The 25,091-nt window shown below is 39.1% G+C and overlaps 1 protein-coding gene across 1 annotated transcript in view; it reads left to right on the top strand.

Moving 5' to 3' along the window:
- The window catches only part of AKAP6 (A-kinase anchoring protein 6), a gene marked incomplete at its 3' end in the record, with an annotated part of 361,949 nt that extends 347,265 nt beyond the window's left edge, over positions 1–14,684 (top strand). The window contains exon 12 of the mRNA XM_082853308.1: positions 11,304–14,684. Coding sequence (XP_082709434.1) covers positions 11,304–14,684 — 3,381 coding nt within the window. The remainder of the gene's footprint in view (positions 1–11,303) is intronic.
- Between the last annotated feature and the right edge of the window lie 10,407 nt (positions 14,685–25,091).

Below are 25,091 nucleotides of genomic sequence, written 5' to 3'. Positions count from 1 at the left end.
GTAGAATTTTTGATGATGGCCATTCTGACCAGTATGAGGTGATACCTCATTGTAGTTTTGATTTGCATCTCTCTAATGATTAGTGATGTTGAGCATCCTTTCATGTGTTTGTCGGTAATCTGTATATCTTCTTTGGAGACATGTCTTTTTAGGTCTTCTGCCTATTTTTGGATTGGAGTGTTTGCTTTTTTGGTATTGAGCTGCATGAGCTGCTTGTATATTATGGAGATTAATCCTTTATCAGTTGCTTCATTTGCAAATATTTTCTCCCATAGAATGAAATTTACATTTCTTTGATTTGGGTTACAGTTTGAATTAAGGTCCCAACATTTAAAACTCTCAAGAGCCTCCTTCATGACAGCCCAGGACCAGAGCTTCTATTCTAATGAAGACTGAGTTTTTAAATCTAATCGGAGCTCAGAATCATTACTATTTTCCCCTTGAGATCTCAAAAAAAAGAAAATCCCCCAGGGATTCTACATTTTTTTTTAATAAATTTATTTATTTCATTTATTTTTATTTTTGGCTGTATTGTGTCTTCATTGCTGTGCACGGGCTTTCTCTATTTGCAGCAAGTGGGGCTACTCTTTGTTGCGGTGCACGGGCTTCTTATTGCAGTGGCTTCTCTTGTTGTGGAGCACAGGCTCTAGGTGCATGGGCTTCAGTGGTTGTGGCATGCGGGCTCAGTAGTTGTGGCTCATGGGCTCTAGAGCACAGGCTCAGTAGTTGTGGCGCACAGGCTTAGTTGCTCCGCGGCATGTGGGATCCTCCAGGACCAGGGAGGGCTCGAACCCGTGTTCCCCGACACCGGCAGGTGGACTCCCAACCACTGTGCCACCAGGGAAGCCCAGGGATTCTACATTTTTAACATGTCTAAGGACTCTAGGAGTCAGAAGTATAAAATCTCTTGGAAACTTACTTCAAATACATTTACTACCTTCTAGGAAAATTCATCCTGAAATTTCAAGCAAATTTTCTAGCCTAAAGTGTAACTTGTATATTTTCCAGTCATTTTTATGGAAGGAACAGTATAGCTCTAGGGAGCTATTCTAGCAGAGGTTTTTCAGTTCTCCTTAAGTCTAAAAGCAGTCGTCTTTAAAGGAGGCTATTAAAACAAAAATGTGAATCAAATCAAGTCAGATGTATAAACAAAGGTTAAGCCATTTAAGAAAACAAATCATAACTGACTTCCTTGTTAATCATGTTAGACATTGGGCCAATCAGATAATAAACTGGGAAAAGCAAGAAACAAGTTTGGTTGACTGGCACAAATAAGATGGAAAAGAGATTAAAATAATATGTACCATTTTTGGTCATTCCAACATTTTTCTTGTTTTTTTCTCTGAATGGTGAGTTGTAATCACACTATTAAAATTGAATGGAAACAAACAAAACGAATCCCATACCCCTATTTATCTGAGAGGAGCAAACCATTAAAAACAGCAGTAGCTGGGACTTCCCTGGTGGCATAGTGATTAAGAATCTGCCTGCCAATGCAGGGAACATGGGTTCGAGCCCTGGTCTGGGAAGATCCCACATGCTGCAGAACAACTAAGCCTGTGCACCACAGCTACTGAGCGTGCGCTCTAGAGCCTGTGAGCCACAACTACTGAGCCCGCACGCCACAGTTACTGAAGCCCGCCCACTCAGAGCCTGTGCTCCACAAAAAGAGAAGCCACCACAATGAGAAGAGTGCGCATTGCAGCGAAGAGTAGCCCCCATTCGCTGCAAGTAGAGAAAGCCTGCGTGCAGCAACGAAGACCCAACACAGCCAAAAAAATAAATTAAATAAATAAATTTTTAAAAAGAAAACAGCAATAGCACAATGTTGGTTCTTAATGTGGACCTTTAGAGAGTGAAAAGACACAACAATTCTCTCAACTACTGGGTTGGCCAAAAAGTTCATTCGGGTTTTTCTGCAAAATGCTACAAAAAATCTGAACGAACTTTTTGACCAACCCAATGATATGTACTTCACAAAGGACACTGATCCTAGACGTGAGTGAACTTTGTCAGCTGATATTTGGCTTTGCAGGCAGACTTCAGCGTGTTGGCAAAGCTCTCCTTGTACATGTAACTACCTCAGAATCATGCCACAAATCTGTGTTCTTAAAATTCAGTCTGAAAGTTGGGAAACTAAGTCTATGTCAGTAAAACTTCACTTGTTTACAAGACTGTTCACCTCCTCTTTACTACAAATATGCTTTGTAGGTTTTAAAAAATTGTAGGTTTTATTAATGGGAGCTCCTTATCATAAAGGGAGGAACAAGAGTATACTTTTCGCTAAGGCAAAGGTGAGGCAAAAATTACATCCCAAGGCACAAAACTCAAATGTTATGTCAACTTTTGACAGTCAAAAGGCAAACACCAAACAGAATAATGACAGAAGAATTGGGCCAGATGTTATCATTAGGGGAAAAAATCATTTATGCAACTTGGCATGTGGGTCTGTTGTCATTCAAATAGTTTTACCATGTGGTAGAATGTAGAAAATGCCACCATTTTACTACGGTTGGGTTTTTTACAACTTTATTGAGTTTATTTTTCTTTTGTACTTCATTTTATTGGTTTCAGTTCTACACAGTACTGAAGAGGTCAGATAAAGAAATTCCTTTTATTTAAAAATCTCTTCCCAAGTTGTTGTTTTTTTAAATTCATTTTTAAATAATCCTAAATGTAGATACTTTCTTGCAACTCTGGGGAAAATTTTCTGGAAAACAGAAGAGTGACTAAAAACAGAAAAATAAGCCAATTTCCCTATTCAGTCTGTTCTGAATACAATAAAATTTCAATGTTTGCACATAAAGCAATATTTAAGATAAAATAATTTATTTTCCAGTGGAAGTAGATTATTTTTCTAGTTATAATACTTTTAATGAAACATTCAGAGTTGGGTGGGAAAACAACTTTTTCCTACAGTGTATGCTTAACGAATAATGATTTATACAATAATTAATTTGTTGAAAAAATAGCTTGATGCAAGAAATTCATCTTTGCCACCTAGCTTTAATATACCAACACTGAGGTTACTACACCTAAGAGTTATTTAGACATTTTGACAGTAATTAAATTTATTTAATTTATTGGCACAAACATGTTACCGTTTAGTCAAAATAGTACTGTGACACTGAAGTTACAGAAAGGGCAGAAAGAAGTGCTTATAATTTGTGTTTCCTTCTTTCTTCTATGGAATTCCTCCTTACAGCCTCACAATCACCCTGTTTATAGAACCTTAAATTTCTTGGCAACCTGTTCTTCACACACAAAAAATCAAACTTAAAAAGTATTAAATAGGGGCTTCCCTGGTGGCGCAGTGGTTGAGAGTCCGCCTGCCAATGCAGGGGACACAGGTTCGTGCCCCGGTCCGGGAAGATCCCACATGCCGTGGAGTGGCGGGGCCTGTGAGCCATGGCTACTGAGCCTGCGCATACGGAGCCTGTGCTCCGCAATGGGAGGGGCCACAACAGTGAGAGGCCCGTGTACCGAAAAAAAAAAAAAAGAAGTATTAAATAGGAGTTTTTTGTTTTCAAATGGATACAGAGTCAGGATGGGTTACTGTGTCTGAAGTTGAGGGAAGAGATGTTAGAACAACTGAAGAGTTTCCTGTACATTCTGTGGCCTCCATGGTTTCTCCACTTGTGCTCTCCTTCCACGATGGTGCTAGAAGGCAAGAAAGGCGGTGAATAGCACCTGGTAGGACCAGGCTCCCAATTTCAACCGTAGCTTTACTGTGGAACCTGGATTCCTTCAGGTTACTCTCAAGCACATCCTGTGCTCCTTTCCTCACCCACCAGCCTCTAGGACCTGCCCTTTCCAAGGCAACAGATGACTTTCTTCTTGCTAATTCACTGGCTTTCCCTCACCTCCCGTTCATCTTATCTTCTCTGCTTCTGTAACACTCTTAACCACCTGCTACTTTAAAAGGATTCTTCTCTCAGTTCCCAGAATTTCATACCAGTCCTACCTGGACATTCTTCCTGCGTTTCTTTTGCTCGTTGCTCATCCTTCCCTTGAAGGTGCCCACAAGGCTCTGTCCCATCTGCCTTTGCTTCTTACTCTTCCCTCTTCTTGCAGTGTCCCCCTCCTCCAACCCTTTCTCTGAATGCCTTTCTCCTCAATGTAGCCTATACCACCCTCAAAATAATAGACAATCAGGCCTCATGTGGCTAAACCTATGGTAGGAGAGTCTGTAGGGTGAAAAAAAGCCAAACAGAACTGTGGGACACACTATCATTTAACAGTCGGCTTGAGTGGATTTTACAAGGAGGCTTAGCATCAAGGTAATCAAAGGAGGAGAAAATATCAAGGAAAATGGAGTCAAATGCTGTGGAGGAATCAAGTAAAATAAGGGCAAAGGAGAATCAGTTGGACTGGGCTGTCAGAAGGTCACTGTTGACCCTGCCAGAGGGTTCAGCCAATGAGGGCTCTGGTAATCACACTCCTCTCTCCTCAAGAGACTGTTGCATCGAAATGAGTGAAGTTGAACTAAGAGAAGTATTATACACAGGATGGTCTTCAGCATTTCTGGGAATGATGGGCATGCATTCAGACCAAACAAAGAAGCCTGTAATAAAAAATTATCTTTATTGATAATATATGTACAGTGATGTAAATGAGTTCAGAAATATCTGTTGTAATATTTTTGTAAGCAAGTTCCTCAACAGAGCGATGATGTCCTGTTATGTTTGATGATCTTACAGGTTCAGAAACAGTAGGACTGAGAACTACATTTGCTTGGGTTTTGGGGGGTTTTTTGTTTTTTGGCTTTTTTTGAGGTGAAATTAACATAACATAAAATTAATCGTTTAAAGTGAGCAATTCAGTGGCATTTAGTACAGTCACAATGTTACATAACCGTCACCTCTATCTAATTCCAAAACATTATCTAATTCCAAAACATTTTCATCTCCCCAAAAGGAAACCCTACACCCATTAAGGAATCGCTCCCCATTCTCCCCTCCCACAAGTTTCTGGCAACCACCAATTTTTTTTTTCTTTCTTTTTTTTTTTTTTTGTGGTACGCGGGCCTCTCACTGTTGTGGCCTCTCGCGTTGCGGAGCACAGGCTCCGGACGCGCAGGCTCAGCGGACATGGCTCACGGGCCCAGCCGCTCCGCGGCATCTTCCCAGACCGGGGCACGAACCCGCGTCCCCTGCATCGGCAGGTGGACTCTCAACCACTGCGCCACCAGGGAAGCCCTAGCAACCACCAATTTCGATTCTGTCTCTATGAATTTACCTAGTCTAGCTATTTTACATAAATGGAATTATACAACATATGGCTTTTGGTGTCTGACTTCTTTCACCTAGCATAATGTTTTTGAGGCTGCTCGCTCTTATAACTGAGCAGTAGCACCAGTTATACAGTCAAAAATTCTCCATGTGGTTTTGTCATGGCAAAAAAACCGCAGAACCTTTCCCCAGAGTTCTTCAACAATTCATGAGACCACAGACAAGTCTTTCTTTGCTCATTAAATAATTTTTTGAGAACCTGCTCCCTGCCAGGCATGGTTTTCGTTGCCAGGGCACTAGTGGAGACAGGACAGAGGAGCCCCTGCCCTCATAAAGTTTATAGCTGGGAGGAAAACCCCTGATTCTCAACACTGAACTCTCTTTCGTCCCTGGTTCCTGTTGAAAACTAAGGCAATTTTTGCTATTGTAAAACTTACTTTAAAACAACATCTAATGGATTTTTCATTTTCAGCTAATTCAGAAATATCTCTGGAGCCAAGACTAGGAAATATGTCCATGTCAGTACTCATTTTAGTGAGATTTGTGAGATGGCTTTGGGTTTTACTTGTCTGTTTTGAGTTTCTGATCAGCTCTGTTATTGAAAAAGAGCATTCACTACAACAGTTTTTGATCATTAGTGTGAGACAGAATTTCAAAGCTTTTTCTGAGCTGAGACAAGTTACTTTAACATTATTGTCAATCTGATAGATAGTGAGCAGGATTTGATTGCTCTAATGTGTCAGTTGTGATAGAATTTCACAGACAATAGACCTGCCTTTTGAAAATAAAGATTATTTTCAGGAAATAGAAAGTCCTTGAGCTGTGGGCCCTGCTGAGGGCTGGACAGGCTTCTTTTCTCATCTGGCTTTTCCTAAGGGGTAAGCCCAGTGAGGACATGCAAAGACAAACCCACACCCCATTTGTAGTGCAATGGGAGTGAGTTAGGGGCCTAACTGGTGTTGATTTCATTGGATTCCATGCATGTGGTTGCACTAAAGAGCTTAGTCAACAAACCACCAGTCTTAATGCAAACCTTGATAAGGTTATTTAACAGTCAGCTGCACTATCTTCCTCTCTCTTTACAGGCAGTATATACTGATAGCTGCAGTCCTTGTACCACTACTGTATGTCAGGCCCTTCCCATAGGTCTTTACAGACATCTTATCATTTAAAGCTTCCAACAGTCTCTAAGACAGACACAATGTGCTCTGATTATCTTGAATAGATAGATGGTGGAACTGAGGCACACAGATGTTAAATAACTCGTCCAGGATCATACCGCTAACCTGTGAAGGGGGGGATATCCAGGATTCAAACCCAGATCTGTTTGCCCCAAATCCCAAAATGGTTGATAAACAGTGAACATCTTTGCTTTTTATCCTACTTCTCTTTTCATCTATATTTTTTCTTGCTAACTCTGAATCTGTTCTCTGCCCAACAAGCGACAAAGTACTACAAACTCTGAATTCTCATAAAAGCTGTCTTTCTATTTATTAAGGACTAGCTCTTTCTTATGGTTGTTGATGTTGTTTTTAAAAAGTTTCTACCTCAGTCTAATTTAGGAAAATAATTATGCATCTAATGATCAGACACTTTGGTTTTTGCATTTGGAGGGGTGGGAAAATATTGCATCAAAAAAGCAGAATGAGTATATGAAGGGGTGGAATATCCCCTCATTTAAATGGATTCCCCCACCCTGATCTATATATTATTTTCTCCCTGTTTCCATCACCGCCTCAGGCTTCCCTGTGTTCTGCTTTTTGCCCTAGGGCTTATCTTATCTTTATTCAATTACGGTTAATGCTGTTTATGTTTTTGTTATTTTTATTTATTGTATGTTTCTGTTGTATTCTACTTTTCCACAGATAAATCTTTCCTCCCAGGGCTTTGCAAGTGGTGTTGCTTAATAAATTCCTGGATCTAGAATAAACAGGGGAACACAGATTGCAAGACCTCCTAATGGTTTTGGCCATTCTGAGCACCAGAAGTTTGACTGGAACGTTCAGTTCATCCTAGTCTTTTCGAGATACTTTAGTTTTTCAAAAGTTACAACTTTTTAAAGGAAATTAAAGGAATTCAGAGGTAGCTACATCAGAACTCTGTTGGGTTTTTGTTTTATAGAATGTCAGGTTCCTTCCTCTCCACTCTTTAGCTGATAATGTGTTTCTCATTGCTTATAAAAATCTACCATAACCTAAAATATTATGAAAATACTAGAAATGCAATCCTGGGATACCTAACTCAAAGTCATGCAAGTACAGAAGGAAATTAATTTAGATATGTATTACTTGCTGCAACTGGAATATTGGTTCTTTCATCATCATCATCATATTTCTCCAGCCACTTTTTAGTTACTGTCTCTGTATATATTACACTAATATAAATAACCTGCCTCCAAGAATAAAAAATAAAGTAACACCAATTAATTCCACTTGGTCTTGAGCAGATCTGTAAAGATGTGTGTGTGTGTATGTGTGTGCGTGTGCGTGTGCGTGTGTGTGTGTGTGTGTGTGTGTGTTTGTAATTCTTTATATAGAGCCCTTGGTTTAGGCCAAAATTCTGCACCAGTGAAACAAGTTTGTAAATGAAAGGACTTGGCACAAATGAATTTAATTCAGAATTATCTCTGGAAAGCCAGACTCTCTACTGGAACCTCGTGTACTACTCACCATCCTTTTGGCTTCACAAATATTCTTAGATTTTTTTCTAAATCCATGCTTGATGTATCACTTTATCAAAGAAAGGAACATTTGTGACTTTTTAAAAAGTACCAGACAATTCCTCTAGAGAAAAAACAACAACAAAAAATGCTTAACTAGCTTGAGGATTATTGGCTATTTTGGGCTATCATCAAAGAGAGCATTTGACCAAATAATTTTACAGCCAGTTAACATCAGTCTGTACATATGTCTTTTTTTTTTTCAAAGACAACTTTTTTGTTATATAAATATTGTAATATCCTTCCTCTTGGAAACTTTTCCTATTTTTTGCCCCCAAGGTATGTTTTATGTTTGAAGTTAAATCTTGAAGAAATGGAGATTTTATTGAAAATATTGACAGAATTTAATTCACGACAGAAAAAAAGTGAATGAGGGCAGAGTGAGTAGCACTTCTTTGATATGTAAAATTTAAAGTCTAAATTGAATGATTTTCTAATGGATCTTGTCAGATATTCCCCGCAGTTGACATAAAAATTTTTTGGAAGTTACAATAAATTTAAGAGATTTATAGGAAGAAAGAATTAAGAAGGGTAAAGGACAATATTACATACAAAAGTTTAAACTTCTCCTATGGAAATTTTCCACTCTAACTACATTATTGAGCAAAAGATTTGTTCTTTTAGATGCTGCTGCAAGTTTTATACTTTTGTAGGCTTGCATTTGTAAAGCCATAAAGGCAGCATTTGGTCAGAAAATGACTGTCATGGAAGGCAAGTCCGAATTACAGGCATCACTTGGGCTAAGCTCCCAGTGCACATCCAGATGGCAAGGTTCCTGCAGCTAGTGTGAGCCCCCCGGTTTGGGACTCTCACGGAAAATCTGTGCTTCTAAATGTTAAAATCAACCAGAAAGTTACAGAGAGAACTCCTTTGAAAGACGAGTTCAATTATTTATTAGCATTCTCAGAGTACAGTGTCTCCAAGATAGTATTTGAAATTAATATACTATTTGATTAGACTGATTGATTGTTTCTACAGCTGAAGATTTTAACATTCATTAGCTGTACTAACTGGTCATTAGTACTTCCTTTATCAGCAAGCAAAGAATAAACAGAAATTCTAATAAAAATTCATCACGGTGAACATACTCCATACCTAAGCGAGCGTGGTGACGGCCAGTGTACTAGATTAACTGCTGTAACGTTGGCAGGGAAGATTCTGTTATAACATTTAAGAATATCCCTTAATTAATGTTTACTTTGTATCTGGACTCTTTTAAACTTAAGTAAGCTATACAGATAATCTCTTACATAACCAGTATAATAAAGTGCTAATGGTTATTTTATACTTAATGTGTTTGTGTGGTATCCTTCAACTATTAGTTTCAGGAAGGACTGAGGACTTCTTAGGAAAGTTCTGTGAATGTGCTGCTGGTAAAGCCTTTTTCCCACTCCTGAGGAAGAAAAGCATCATGGCCTGTTTTTCAACCAGACTGTTAAAATAATTCTGAATTGTAATGCAAATATGCTCACCTGTTAATACTGTGGGACACCTCTCTCTACCTACCATGTCATGAAACCCTTGTGGTTTTTATAATTTTTTAAAAATTTATTTATTTATTTTTGGCTGCGTTGGGTCTTTGTTGCTGTGCGCAGGCTTTCTCTAGTTGTGGTGAGTGGGGGCTACCCTTCGTTGTGGTGCGCGGGCTTCAGTAGTTGTGGCACACGGGCTCAGTAGTTGTGGCTTGCGGGCTCTAGAGCACAGGCTCAGTAGTTGTGGCACACGGGCTTAGTTGCTCCACAGCATGTGGGATCTTCCCGGACCAGGGCTCAAACCCGTGTTCCCCACACCGGCAGGCAGATTCTCAACCACTGAGCCACCAGGGAAGCCCTCCCTTCTGATTTTAAGAGCAAATTGAAAGGAATGATGAGAAGGATTCTCCCTTCATGAATTAAGGCCACTCTAGAGCAATTTTCCGTATGCACTGAGAATTATAGCTGCTTTATACTGACTGCTTCCTCAGCCCTTCACAAGCGTTAGCCCATTTAGTACTCAGAATTATCTCCAAAGATAGATAATGCTCACCCCCTTGAAAAAGTGACATGAGGACACTGCTGCTTGGAAAGGTTAAGCAACTTGCCCGAGGCCATGCAGCTGGTTAGCAGCAGGTCAGCACTTCAGCCGCTCTGCATCGTTCTAGAATCCTGTTCATCCACCTGGTTACCTTGCATAAGTATAAGCTGAACCGCAGGGTTCTGTTTGAGTTTCTGTTTGTAGGTGAGCCTGTCAGGGCCTGCAGTACCTATATCACCTCTCTTGGCTCTAGCATGAATCCAGACAGCTGGCCAGCAAGTGAGGATGGTGGAGGAATACAGAGTCCAGGAGCCCATTCAGCTTCTATGTCCCAGAATGTGTCAAGCTCCACCAAGCAGGGTTAAAATCAAGAAGTCCAAGGAAAGATCAAGGTCCCGTCTGTGCAGGCAGAGAGCAGCATAAGAGAATCTGGGCTACTTCATCCTTGGAGTCAGGAAGTCCTCAGATAGTTGTTATTGTAGGGCTGCAGGTGGGCTGGAGCGGGAGGTTAGTGCTTGTTAGAAATAAGGAGGCAATAGTGAGAGAAGTTAACAAGGATCAAAGTGGAATCTCTGTCATAGAGAGGGACTGGGGAAGAGAGGGACTGAGAGAACTGTGATTAAGAAGCTGCCCTGCAGCACTGGGGCCCGAGATGCAAGGTCCAGAAAGATGTAGGTATGGAAACCAGTCGGGGGTTGCTCATCTTGGGTCTGATTGGGAACAGAGCCAAATTCTGAAGAAGAAGAATGCTGAAAGGGAAGACAGTGGAAAAGATAGACACGTGAGAGCCTCTGGCCTGTGAATGGCTCTACAGGTAGATACAACTCTATTCTCTTTTCCCAGGCAGAAGCTGCTTCAAGTGGAGAACCCAGGAAGAGAAGCAGGAGGGGGTTCACCATATGTGGCTGCAGATAGTACTCCATTATGAACTCCAGAACTGAGATAATATCAGAGTGAATATTCCCTAAAAGATGTCATAAGCTATACTCTTTTTACCTTTATTTACCTGACAGTTTTATCTTCACCCAATCCAAGGTTAAAAATGTATTGATAGAAGAATCAATGGGAAATGGCTAATTCCATATATTACAATTTGACTGTAATAATCTTACATTTTAATCTATGCTGTTGCCCTCAGTGAAAAATTACTATTGATAGAAAAGCATTTTTCAATAATTTTGGATGTTATTCCAGAAAGGAGTAGAGCTGATAATTATGCTATCTTTCAAATTCATGCTTGGGGCAAATTTCTTTCCTGACTCTTCCAAGAGATTTTGAATGGATAAAATTTTCATGCTTGTGTTCCCTAATTCTTCTTTTTTTTCACTTCTCCTACACAGGAGACTTTGAATGTGATTGATCCTGGCTTGATGGACCTAAATGGGACAAGTGAGGATGCCCTGGAATGGGATGAAACTGACATAAGTAACAAGTTAATTAGTTTGAATGAAGAATCGAATGACCTTGATCAAGAATCCCAACCTGTCTTGCCTTCCTTAAAGCTTGAAGAGACAGGTAGTGAGGACCCTGGTTATGAAGAAGAGGCAGGTGACCACGGGGCATCTCAGTGTGCATCGAGTATCACTGCCCCGTCCAGTCCACACATTTACCAAGTATACAGCCTCCACAATGTTGAGCTCTATGAAGACAACCACATCCCATTCCTGAAAAACAGTCCGACCTTCACTAGCATGACACAGTCTAGCGTTTTAACTAAGAGTCTCAGTAAAGACTCTTCATTTTCATCTGCCAAATCTTTGCCGGATCTTCTAGGGGGTTCCAATTCGGTGAAGCCCTGCCCGTGCCATGGAGGAGACATGAGTCAGAATTCAGGCAGTGAGAGTGGAATTGTCAGTGAAGGAGACACTGAAACCACTACCAACTCTGAAATGTGCTTGCACAATGTGGTGGATGGGTCCCCCAGTAACCCTGAAACTGAACATCTGGACCCACAAATGGGAGATGCAGTTAACGTGTTAAAGCAAAAGTTTAAAGATGAGGAGGAACAAATTAAGCTTCCAAATAGCTCTCAGTTATCCATTTCACCAGTCGGTTGTGTAAATGGAAAAGTTGGAGATTTAAACAGTGTTACCAAACATACCCCTGATTGTTTGGGAGAAGAATTACAAGGAAAACATGATGTGTTTACATTTTATGATTACTCATACCTCCAAGGCTCAAAACTCAAATTACCAATGATAATGAAACAGTCACAAAGTGAAAAAGCACATGTGGAGGATCCCCTACTTCATGGTTTTTATTTTGATAAAAAATCCTGCAAATCTAAACATCAGGCTACAGAGTTACAACCAGATGCACCTCCCCATGAACGGATTTTGGCAAGTGCATCTCATGAAATGGATCGCAATTCATATAAAAGTGGTGATGTAGAGAAGACCTTCAGTGGCATGCAGAATGCCAAACAGCTCTCCCTTTTATCTCATAGTTCCTCTATTGAGTCTCTTTCTCCAGGGGGTGATTTATTCGCATTGGGCATCTTTAAAAATGGCAGTGACAGCCTCCAGCGAAGCACTTCCTTAGAAAGTTGGTTGACATCCTATAAAAGCAATGAAGATCTTTTTAGCTGTCACAGCTCTGGGGACATAAGCGTGAGCAGTGGCTCAGTTGGTGAACTGAGTAAAAGAACATTAGATCTCCTGAATCGTTTGGAGAACATCCAGAGCCCTTCGGAGCAAAAGATAAAGCGAAGTGTTTCCGATATCACTCTTCAAAGCTGTTCCCAAAAGATGTCTTTTCCTGGCCAACTGTCATTGGACATAGCATCTTCTATCAATGAAGACTCGCCAGCATCTCTTACAGAACTTAGCAGCAGTGATGAGCTCTCTCTTTGCTCAGAGGATATTGTGTTACACAAGAACAAGATCCCGGAATCAAATGCATCATTCAGGAAGCGCCTGCCTCGTTCAGTGGCCGATGAAAGTGATGTCAATGTCAGCATGATTGTGAATGTCTCTTGCACCTCTGCCTGCACTGATGATGAAGATGACAGTGACCTCCTCTCCAGCTCGACGCTCACCTTGACAGAAGAAGAACTGTGCATCAAAGATGAGGCTGACGACTCCAGTATTGCAACAGATGATGAAATTTATGAAGAGTGCAACTTGATGTCAGGACTGGACTATATAAAGAATGAGCTGCAGACCTGGATTAGACCGAAGTTTTCCTTGACAAGAGATAAGAGAAGGTGTAATCTCAGTGATGAAATAAAGGGCAGTAAGGATGTAAGTAGTAGTGAGATGAACAATTCCTCTGACACCCTGAACATTGAGGCCCTTCTAAATGGCTCCATAAAACATCTCTCCGAAAATAATGGAAATAGTAAGAATTTACCCCACACCTGTGAGTTAGGGACAAAGGGTGAAAATAAGAAAAATATTTTCGAAGTTAATAAAGATCCATATGTGGCAGACATGGAAAATGGCAATATTGAAAGTATTCCAGAAAGGCAGAAGGACAAACTGAATGAGATTTCAAAGGAATCAGAAAATCTTGGTTCAACCGGGAAAAGGATTTCAGAGAGTGAGCAGTGTAAGTGCAGAGCACTTATGGATAGCTCAGATGATTCAAATATTGCTGGAAAGGAATTTGTTCCCCAGATGGTTAGACATGTTCCAAAGAAATGTCAAAATCACCACCATTTTGAAAATCAAAGTGCTGCTTCTACTCCCACTGAGAAGTCTTGTCCAGAACTGCCTTCAGAAACCAGTGTTATCAATAGACAGGACTCTGAGGTACTGGAATCTTCATCTAATGATGCACCAGATATGGCTGGAAAATCTGCTCGTTGCTGCCTAGCACTTGAACAAAGCGAAACAGAGGAAACCGTTTCTATCAGTGACAACGTTTCCTGTTGCAACTGTGACCCAGATGTTTTCCATCAAAAAGATGCCGAAGATTGTTCAGTACACGACTTTGTGAAGGAAATCATTGACATGGCTTCAACAGCCCTAAAATGTAAATCTCAACCTGAAAATGAGGCAGCTGCTCCTACTTCATTAACTCAAATCAAGGAGAAGGTGTTGGAACATTCTCACCGGCCCATCCAGCTGAGAAAGGGGGACTTTTATTCATACTTATCTCTCTCATCTCATGACAGTGATTGCGGGGAGGTCACCAATTACATAGAAGAGAAGAGCAACACTCCACTGCCACCGGACATGACTGACTCTGGCTCAGAAGACAAGGAAGACACCGAATGCTTCTTCGAGGCCTGTGTTGAGGAGGACCCTGCTGAATACCAGTCCTGTTTCTCCAGCGCTCTTCCAAATGAACCTGCAGTTCCCAGTGAAGCTCCAGTGCCACTGCAAGCAGCAGCAGGCTCTTCCAAGTTCAGTGATACTTCTCTCCTCGTCGATGATGCAGACATGATGGCTCTTTCAGGTCCTCCCCCTCCAAAAAGAGGTGATGTAGGAAAGGAAGTGGATGGTTTACCCCAAGCTTCTAATGTCTATGGAGAAAGCTCAGAGTTAACTACTCCTTCAAGGCTGAGCGGTGAAAAGGAGAGTTCAGAAAACTCAGGTGAGTCTGGAAGGCCAGAAGAACATGATGCTTCTTCAGCCCAATCTAGAGCTCCCGGATTCTCCTCGAAGGCAAAGCAGCCAAAAGACACGGCTGCATTGCATCCCAACCCCAAAACTTTAACCTGTGAAGAAGATCTTCTGAACCTTCATGAAGAACGACATAGAAATATGCATAGGTAGAATGTAACCCTCTCCAAGCATGAAAATCATCTCATTGAAAGGTGTGTAGAGTCCTCATGTTTTTATATATATATATGATATATTTTAACATATATTTAATATATACATACTTAAAATATGAATTTTAGTCAACAAAGCTATGATAGGAGAAAAGACTAGTCAGGATAGCTGTTCATGGCCGTTATTTACCTGAATAAGACATTTAGATGAAAGAAATACTCCCAACAATGCAAGTAACTATGAAGCAAAAGGGGAGAAAACAGTCACAATTGACATTTTTAGCAACATTACCTTTATTACATCATTATGGCAAGAAGAATAAAAAATTTGAGGAAGTAGTCAAATAATGTAGCGCCTCAAATTCTTCCATTAAGGGAGGAAAAAAGGTTCTGAAAATTGCAATTATACCCTCTGATCAGAATGCATGCACAGTGACAGTGCTCCCCGCTTCAGCTTCTGTGCACAGAGATGCCCGCTTCCTTCAGTGCCTGGAGATGAACAATGATTAGGTTAAAGGCTGCATCTCCTGATCTGAGCCTTCCTTTTACGCTTCTGTCTAATGTAACTATCATCACATTTGCTTCCCCGGTGGAAGGCTGTGCTGCCACAGCTCCTAATCATGACCAAGTCTGAGGATTCAAATAGGAGGGGAAAGTTGATGTTAAAGAAGTGGCTTTTATTTATCCACACAGAGACTGAGAACAGGCTCAGAAAGCAAATGCAGAGAGAATACGTGACAAGTTAATGGTGTTTTGATAAGAACAGAATTTTTGAATTTTGCCTGAAGGTGACAGGCTGATTTCCATCCAATTTTTTTGAGAAAGTCATTCTACTCTTCATGTTTAATAAGACAGCTATTGATTGATAATTCTGATATGATGATACAGCTCTAAAAGTGACACAAAAATTCTGTTATTTCCCGTTTCTAAGCCCCAATGATGAATATACTTTCTCAATCAAGTTTAAAGAAGAAAATTTCAGTTTTTGAATGTGAGAGTTGTATTTCACCGAAGTGTGAGGTACTGAATGCCGTCTCCACCCGTACTCCAGAAGCTTAATGCAGTAACCTAAACTCGTGCTATAGGAAATGAATTACAGAAGCAATCTACCCTAATTTGTTAACTTATTCAAATAACAGTTATTACACTTAACTATGCTAAAGATTATCTTTTTTGTGGCAGATTGTTTATTTTTTGATGAGCCTAATTACTGATTTTCTAAAAGTAATTTACATTTATTACAAATACATCTTTTAAAATGTGACAGATAAATGTTGTTCCCATAATGTATTATGAAAAAAGTTACTATTTAAAAACACATTATTTAATTTGAAAGATGAATGGCAAACATCATTACTTTTTTTCCTGCAACACCTGTGCCCTCAGCTCATTAAAATGTGTGATTCTGTGTAGAGCTGCTAGAAATGGGGAGTGAGGGGGGGAATCTATACCATATATATACCCTAAAAATAAACTCAGTATGCAAAATTGAAGGAAAGCATCCTACTTACTAATATAGCTCAACTAATCTTCTGTGTTTCAGACTCTATTTACAATTGGTTGCAAGGGAGAACAAAAGTAGGAGAGAGAGAAATGTATTTTCTGTGAAACATGTCCACCCTATAACCACATTCTCTATCAGTATGTTGTAAAACTGACCATTAAGGAAGAACAACTGCGATTCCATAAGCTGCTTCAAAACAAGTTCTATGAGAACCAATTGTACCGCCGGCTCTGCTGATGTCCGCAAAAGGGCCGGTAGAGCCTGGCTGATTTCTGTTTTCTGAAAGGGGATCAAGGCTTGAAAGCAACACCACTCTGAGCACGACATCATGTGACTGTGACCCTCAAGTCACCAGTCATGCTGAGATCTGGTCTCAAGAAGCTCTGGCCCTGGAGAAGCCTATGGGGTGCACTCCTCCCTTTTTGATGCTCCAGGGATTTCTTCTCTCCCCTACACAGATATAGAATTGGAATGAAATGTAATGACTCACAGCTCCATCTTTAGACTCAGGGATGGGAATATGCTGATGGATCTGTGTAATCCTCACATTTTACAGGCATGCACAGTGTAAAACTATAAGCCAGCCCACTTTCCATTTAGCAATATTTTGTGGGACCCTGTGGTTCGATGCCTGGCTGATCTCAGGCAATAGGAGAAGCAGCCTGATTTTACTTCTGCAGAACTCACATCGCCCCCCAGTGACTTGTTATCAGCCTAAGGCCATTTAGGTAGCCATATTTACTGGGCCTATTCAGTTTTTCCAGTATCATGTAGACAAACATCTGGATGCCTAAACTTTTCAGCAGTCATTAACACTGGGCACCTGGTGTAAATATTTACATATTGTTAAAATACTACCAACCAGGACAAGTTATTTTATCTCAAAATGCTGACATGCCTTCTGTGTTAAATGTCAGGAATACATAGTAAAATTATTTGGTAAATAAGAGGTTTCACGTCTATAAAAGCTTAACTGTTGTCATTGTTCTTCCTATAAGAAAAAGCTCTACTTTTTTAAGCCATTTGAAAATCATCAGTTGGGGTGCTCTTTTTATCAGGAAAATAAAGTTCACCAAATTCAGTTTGCTTTTTTTCCCCAGAAATAAGTTCTCAGATGATGAAATTATTGTAATGCCTTCTAGAAGAGCTATAACTTAAAATAGCAGTTCCAGTCTGCAACAGTAACAAACTTTTTTTTTCAAAATTTTTGGAACACGTTTTTCATTTACTTGTGTTCTAATCAAAAACCCACTGAAACTGAGAAATTTTAACACGATCTAACACAGTATGCATTTGCACTGATTTCCGGGTACACTGCTGTGCTTTTCACTATTTTCATATATGTGTCATGTTTCTACAAAAATAGAGAGGTCAGTTACAGCAAATCACATCAAAGGAAAGGTAACTGGATACATCCAGATATTTCTGCCTAATTTTGAGGAAGCATATAATGTTTTTCTGGCGAGCCTCCTAGGACCTGCCTAAGAGATGTACTTTGCACTAATCTTTTTGCTGTATTCTGATAGTTATTTCTTCATAATCCTCATCATAAGCCTCTGATCTTTGGTGAATGATTTAACCGTAAACTTCAGGCTGGATAAATCCTGTGGTACAAAAATTGAACTCATCACTTTCAGCCAGTGTATACACTTTTTTTCCTTTCGGTTTGCTCTGCTCTTCGGGCTTGTTTTAGTGTGTGGGGGTACTGTATTTACTTAGGATGTGTATATTTCCTTCAGAACTTTTTAGCTCTATTGCCTTTCCTACTTTATTGGTCTGCAAAGAGCTGGCCTATAGATTTTAGATTTTAGGCAATCACTTGTATTCGTACATGCTCAAGTATACACATACACAGTAAAAAGTGCTGCCGCTCAGTTTTTACAAACTGGGAAAGCTGTAAAAGCAAACGTTTCTCACGTACACAACACATTCTTATTCTATTAATTGGATTGACATTAAGTGTTTAATGTGACCCAAAGCTGACCAAGCAAGTTTAAGAAACTACTCTTGGTGATAGAGTATTAATTTTTCACTAAACAACATAGGTGTAATCTTAGCATATTTACCTTTAAAATCACTTTAATAAATCAAGGTCTTGGTGGATGTGAAGTGTTTTCTGATTATCTAGCACTTCTGAATAATGAGCCCTGCCATGCCAAATAACAAAGATTTTATTGGGCATCACCCATCTCTCTCTCTCTCACACACGGGCACACACACACACGGGCACACACACACGCGGGCACACACACACGCGTGCACACGCATACACACACACACACACACACAGCCCAGATCTTTGTCTCAACCAGTTTGTCCTGCCCCTTTCCACGTGGGCCAAGTTGAAAGTCTTGATTATGCAGAGGAATTTAAATACCATCATTTAGTGAGACCGTATTTGCCTCACCTAAGGATTCCCTACTCAGTGGCCAGATTTCAAATGAGTCGTGTCCTCAGCATTTGAACAATGCACCATGCTTTCTTGAGTTACTGCGTTATTTTACTGTACCAAATTTCGTCCCGTCTGTTCCTGTCTGTCTTTCCCTGTTTTTGATAATTTGCCTTCTCTCCCCAACATCCTGTGGCTTCAGCCAAACCACATTTGCTCAAGTTTTTCTGGCTCTTAAACAGGTTGCAAGGTTATAGAGAAAGAGAGAGCAAGACAGAAAGAATGAGAACATTTACTTCTAGAAGGACAGTAAAGCAACCTGACATCAGACATCAGACTTCAGAACTCAGTTTAAACCCATACAAGCAAAAGCCTTGCTATATTTGAGAGCTGGTCAGAGGACCTAACGTAATTGTACCCTGCATTGCCTAAACCTGGAATTTAATTGTTCCTCACACTCGACAGGTTGCTTTTAGCTACTCAGAAATATGAAGAACCAATTGAGTTTGTAACAAATTTGTATCTGAGCCATCAGATGTACAGAAATAATTGAATCATTCTCATTTGCACAATGCTGTCTGCGCTTTAAATGAAATGCATTCCTATTTGAGATAGAAGCCCCAGTTGTATCCTTTTATAGACAAGGGACTGAAGCATTTGGGATTATCACAGTTATGAATATTTCCCCATTATAAAATAATGGAATTGTTCAGTTCCACTGTCACACATATAGTGATTGAAGGAAAGGTTAAACCCGAGGGTCAAGGCTCCCAGTTTGTGAATCACTGTTGATACTTTTCTGCATCACTTGGCATTGGCAGCCTCACATTTTCATATTGATTTGAGGCTTCTTGAGTGTTCAAAACTGAGTTCACAAGCAAAAGAGTAGGTGAGATCCAGAGAAAAGATCAAACTTGATGATTTTCCTTTTCTTTAAAACCATGTCTTTTTAAAAAATATATATATATTTTTCACATTGATTCTGAAACATTTGGGCTATCAAAATCACTAAAATCACTATATTTTATGTATCCTTTTATTTCAGAACATTAGCAAGTAGTTCTAAATGGCAGCCTTCATTGTTCTTCAAAGGGGCTCAGTTTTGCAAATGAAACAGACACTTCTGAAATCTTTTCTTGTCACTTTTGTGTTTCTTGTAGGTAAGCCTGGCTGCAACTCGGGGGTGGCCTCATATTTCCGCCCTGGGCTGGTCTCTGGTTCCATCGTGTCACTGCCATTTGTTACATTGACCTCTCCCAAGATGAATCTTTCTTCCGAATGCGGTTGTCCACATGAGCCTTGTGATCTGGATGTGTGCACTGGTTCTCTTTAGGTGGTTGTCTTTGAAGTTCAGCAAAGCTGCTTGTTCTCCCATGGATTCCTGCCCCAAGCTACCTCTACCGACCCCACCTCTCCAGAGAGACTTTTCAGTTTGCCTTTTCCCCTCCCCATCTACTCTCTAAAATTCTGGAGTTCACCAAATTGATGGTCCATTAAATTCACCTGTCTGGAATGACCCCCTCCCCCCCCGCCGCTGGTACTTGACCAATTTCACGTTTCAGTCTGGATTTTTTTATGGTATGATGCCTATGTTCATGGAAAGAGGTTTACGTAAAAGGCCAACATTTGATTTGATTGCAGCATAGGGAAGAAACACTGGCCCTTCTTTCAAAATTAAGCAACTTTTAAAAGCGCCATTTTATTTATTTCCTTTTAAAAATAATAATCTATGCAGCACTTCAGGAAACAACTATATGGTGTTGTATATTATAAACTGGTGACATTCTACTATTAAATTATGTACAACATTTTTGTTTTTTATGCTTCTTGAGGTGGCAATGAGAAAAAAGTTTTTTAAAAAAGTGTGCCTTGCTGTATTTCTTATACCATTTATTAAAAAGCTGCTTTCACGGTAAAATTATGTTGGTTTGAAAGGAGGAAATAGCAAGGTTAAGATGTGTGAATAATTTCTGTATATATGTATAACCAAGTACAAACACTGATGTATAATGACAGTATAAAATGCTTTCATTTTTGTGATGTCTAGTGATGTGGAAAATATAAGCCTTAAATCCATTAGATTGCATGGTAATTAAAATTGGCATAATAAACATAGTTTATTGGGGGAAAAGGAAAATTGGTGATCTCTTCTACCTGTGTTCTTTACCAAATTATTGCATCTGGTTCTGGAAAAATGTGACATGTAGCAGCTTCCAAAATATCCATATTGTATAAGAGACTTAAAATTACTTAAACTACACATGATGCTGTCACAATTTCCAAAATCTTTCTGGTAACTATAAAGATCTTGGAACGCAAATGATTAAATGCCAGTTCCCCTAAACCAATAAAAATTTATCCTAGATATTTTATTTCTACTTATCATTAATGGTTTAGTGTTGGGTTTCAGGATACCTAGTATATCTTGTATTTATTTTATATAATTATTTTGAATGGGTTTGATGGAAAGATGGTAGAGAAGTATAAAAAAGTTGATTATTTTTTGATTTAGACTATAAATTTCAGGTGTATTTATTTTGTGTAAAAGAAATTAGCTAAGAAATATTCCATTTAGTCTTTATTGCTCTTGTTAAATGTAGTTTTGAATTTATATCCTAATACCTACTAAAGTGCCTGACACATAGTAGGTACTGAATAAAAACTTGCTGAATTGAAGTATTGAATTAGGTAATATGGATGACATTTATCTATTCATTTTGAGAAACCTACACTAAAACACTTATAAACAATTAGAAAAATGATGAAATGCAATATAAAACCACACAATATATAATCAGTTTATATCAAATTTCAAAAAGAAACAATGTAGATTCAGATAGTCACAGTAATGACAATCATTCATTCAACTGATAATTCGTTAACATCTTCTACCTGCAAGGCATTGTTCTAGATGCAGGGGATGCAATGATGAACAAACAGAAGCCCTGCCCTCAGGAGCCTTACCTACATTATGGACGAGGTGAACACACAGTGAGATTCAGTAGTTGTCCTGTACATGAGGAAGAGAAGAAAGCAGTGAAAGAGGCACAAAGACAGAAACAGCAATGAAGGACAAGGAGGAAAAAAAGGGTTAAAAGAGAGCTGGAAGTTTGACAGTAGAAAATAGTGCAGCTTTATTGCAGGGATAGTAGGAGAAACAGTAAATTGTGAGACTTAATGAAAGGTCTTTTAAAATGTTAGGTTGGAGCTTTTGTATGTAATATGCTAAGTAGTAAGGAAACTTTGTATCGTCTTTGTTTTGCACCTGATTTTACTTATTATTAGAACTTTATTAGTACCACACCAAGAACATTTAAAAAATAATAGCCTATAGTTCTGCCACTTAATAACTATTTGTATTGTTATGCCTCTTCTAATCTTTTCCATACATATTTCTAAATTGATGAATCATTCTAGGCTTTTTAATGGGTAACAATTTGTTCAAAAGGGGTTTTAGGCAGACATCTAGCTGCAGTATTCAACACAGGGGAAAGAGATTAGGGGTAAATGCCTCGTTAGGGGGCAGCTGTAGAAAATAAGCTAGACTCGAGATTATCACAGAGTACACAGGGTTAGCAGCCAGACCACAGAGAAGGAACAAATCCTGGAGTCTCTGAAATATCTAAGAGCATTCTGGAGCTCCGCTGAGGTACGGTATTACTTTATATACTGAGACAACCTAAATTTTCCTTGCGTAGTAATTAACAATGCCAAGTTTAAGTCTATTGGTAAAACATTTGACGAGCAAACTGACCGAGATGTTCTATTTACCTGTTGTGTGCTCATTGAAGACTTTGAGGTATTGAAAATATGTGTTTTTTAATTATCTGCTTAGTATTAACACCAAATTTGTAGCATGACTTTCCGGTTTATTGAACAGTGCTTTTTCAGGCTGGAAGTGATGGAATAGCCTCACTCCTTCACTCTAGGTAGGCACGACACCCCTGCCCCCCACCAGGCAGCCTTGAAAACGGTCGCACCAACTCTGCCTACACACTTTCAGTGACAGTGGTTCATTGTCTGTCAAGGCAAGCTGTCCCGCCGTTGGATGCGTCTCTTTGTTAGAAAGTTATTTCTTAGGTTGCTAAAATCTGCATAGTTCTGCTTTCCCCTCGCCTTTAGTTTTGCTCAGTGGTCCTAGTTCTGTCCTGATGAGCCGCTCAGAGTATTTCTGCTCCTTTCTCCTGGCAACCCTGAAGAGAGAGACCAGTTAGTCATCCTCTCCCAGCTGCTGTGATTTCTGTTCTTCGGTTCCCTCCACCACCCTTCATTTGTCATGATTTTCAGATCCATTTAAACCTGACTGAATGTTAAGAGGCAGTATCCTTGAAACTGAGGAACTGTCTTGCCCATCATACATGTAGAAAAATATCCGAACATTTAAGTGGTAAGTTTTCTCTCAAAATATATCCAAGATATATGTTTATTCTATTATTGTAAATTTCAATAAATAAATAAATAAGTAAATAAATAAGAATTCATTACTTCCTTCAGTGACCCAGTCCAGTGCCGGAGTCATGTTGAATCCTTTCCTTACGTCAAATCTGAACCTAACCTGTTTCCATATAAAGCAGGGTCCCCGCACTCCATTTATTCATCCAGTCATTCTACAACATTCATTCATTGACTGGCTACGTGTGTGAGGCAATGTGTTTGGCGTTAGAGATACAAAGGCGACTAAAACACGGTTTCTGCCTACAAAGGGTTTACAGTTTTTTTGTGAAAGTACCTTTCATGTCCTTGAATAGGGTAATTTCTCCAAATTAAAAGAGGACTCATTTATTTTGTTTCCTATCTTGTTTCCCTACATTTTCAAAAATCTAGTGAGCAAACAATATGCAGAATTACCTGGATTTGACTACTAGAAGTGGTTTTTGTATTTGTAAGTTTTAATTGCAGAAAAAATATAGTTCAGATTTCTGGTCACTGAATAAATATGCATCTTATGCAACAACAGAACAATCTAATTTCAGGGCTTTTGAGAAGCTTAGTTTAATAACTTTGTTGTGTTTGATTAGCCCAACTCAGGTTTTACCAATGCTGTAATTTTCCTGGGAACAAATTAGATGAAAATATCAGAACACCCTGAAATGATCCAGCTGTTTCTTATAAGTCAGATTGTTTTAATTTCTAAATGGAATTGGTATTATTTTTAGAATTTTAACAAATACTTAATTTTTCAAGTACCATATAATTCTTATCTTTCAAATTTTTCTAACTTGAACCAACTAAATTTACAGCTGTCTCTTTTTTTCTATATATTCTTTGTCCAATTTTTATTTTGAATATTTTCAGGCCTATAAAAGTTGAATGAGTAGTACAGTAATATTTGCATACTCATCACTCAGATTTATTTATTCCTAATATTTTAGCACATTTGTTTCATCTCTACACACACACACACACACACACACACACACACATACACACACACTTTTGTGTGATCAAACCATTTGGAATTAAATTGCAGATGTGTAAATGCTGCGGCATGTGTCACCTAAGAGCAGGGCATTATTCTACAAGTCCACAACACCATTCTCACACCCAAGAAACTTAACATTGATACAATAATACCTGATAATACATACTCAGATGAATTTCTCCAAATGCCCCAATAGTGTCCTTTTACAGTTGTTTTTTGCTTTAATCCAGGATCCAAGCAAAGGTCACACATTACTTTTAGTTTTCCTATCTTTTTAATCTTGAACATTTTCCCTGTGCTTTTATTCTTTCTTTCTTTGGTCGTTCATAACTGACATTTCTGAAGAGCCCAGTCCAGTTTTATAGAATGACCCACAGTCTGGCTGTGTTCAGTATTCTCATTCAACTCAGGGTAAACTTTTTTGTCAAGGAGAGTACATAGGTGATGTTATGTTCAATAGCTACTCTTTAATGAAGGGCGAATGATCCACTGACGTTCTTCATGTGTCTGGAAGTTCCCTGCCTACTCTTACAGCTCATGCTTCATTAGGCTAAGGCAGGGGTCAGCAAACTACAGTTTGTGAGCTAAATCTGGCCCACTGCCTGTTTGTTTGGCCTATGAGCTAAGATTGGTTTTAAAATTTTTAAATGGTTGAAAAAAAATCAAAAGTGTTTCATAACATGTGAAAATTACATGAAATTCAAATTTTAGTGTCCATGAATAAAGTTTTATTGGAACACAGCCACACACATTTGTTTACATATTGTCTATGGCTGCTTTTGCACTATAATTGCAGAATTAAGTAGTTGTGATGGAGACCATATGGCCTGCAAAGCCTAAGATATTTACTCTTTGGCCCGTTACAGAAAAAGTTTTCTCATCCCTGGTCTACAATACCCTAAATTCTGACACCATTTTCTTAGAGGTAGATAGATTTTCATTTGCAAAATCAATGTAAGTTATTAGCACCTGCAATAGTTATTTTTTGCTTTCTAGATTTTATTGAGTTCTCGATTTCAGTTTCATGTGTCCTTAGTAAAATGAAGTGTGCTTTGTTTCATAAACTTAAAGATTGTTCTACATCCATAGTTGG

Source organism: Leucopleurus acutus, assembly GCF_964270905.1.
Source record: "Leucopleurus acutus genome assembly, chromosome: 1".
In the NCBI taxonomy this organism is placed as follows: Eukaryota; Metazoa; Chordata; class Mammalia; order Artiodactyla; family Delphinidae; genus Leucopleurus; species Leucopleurus acutus.
The sequence above is the reverse complement of the archived record's forward strand: the minus strand, read 5'-3'. Positions and strand labels throughout refer to the sequence as shown.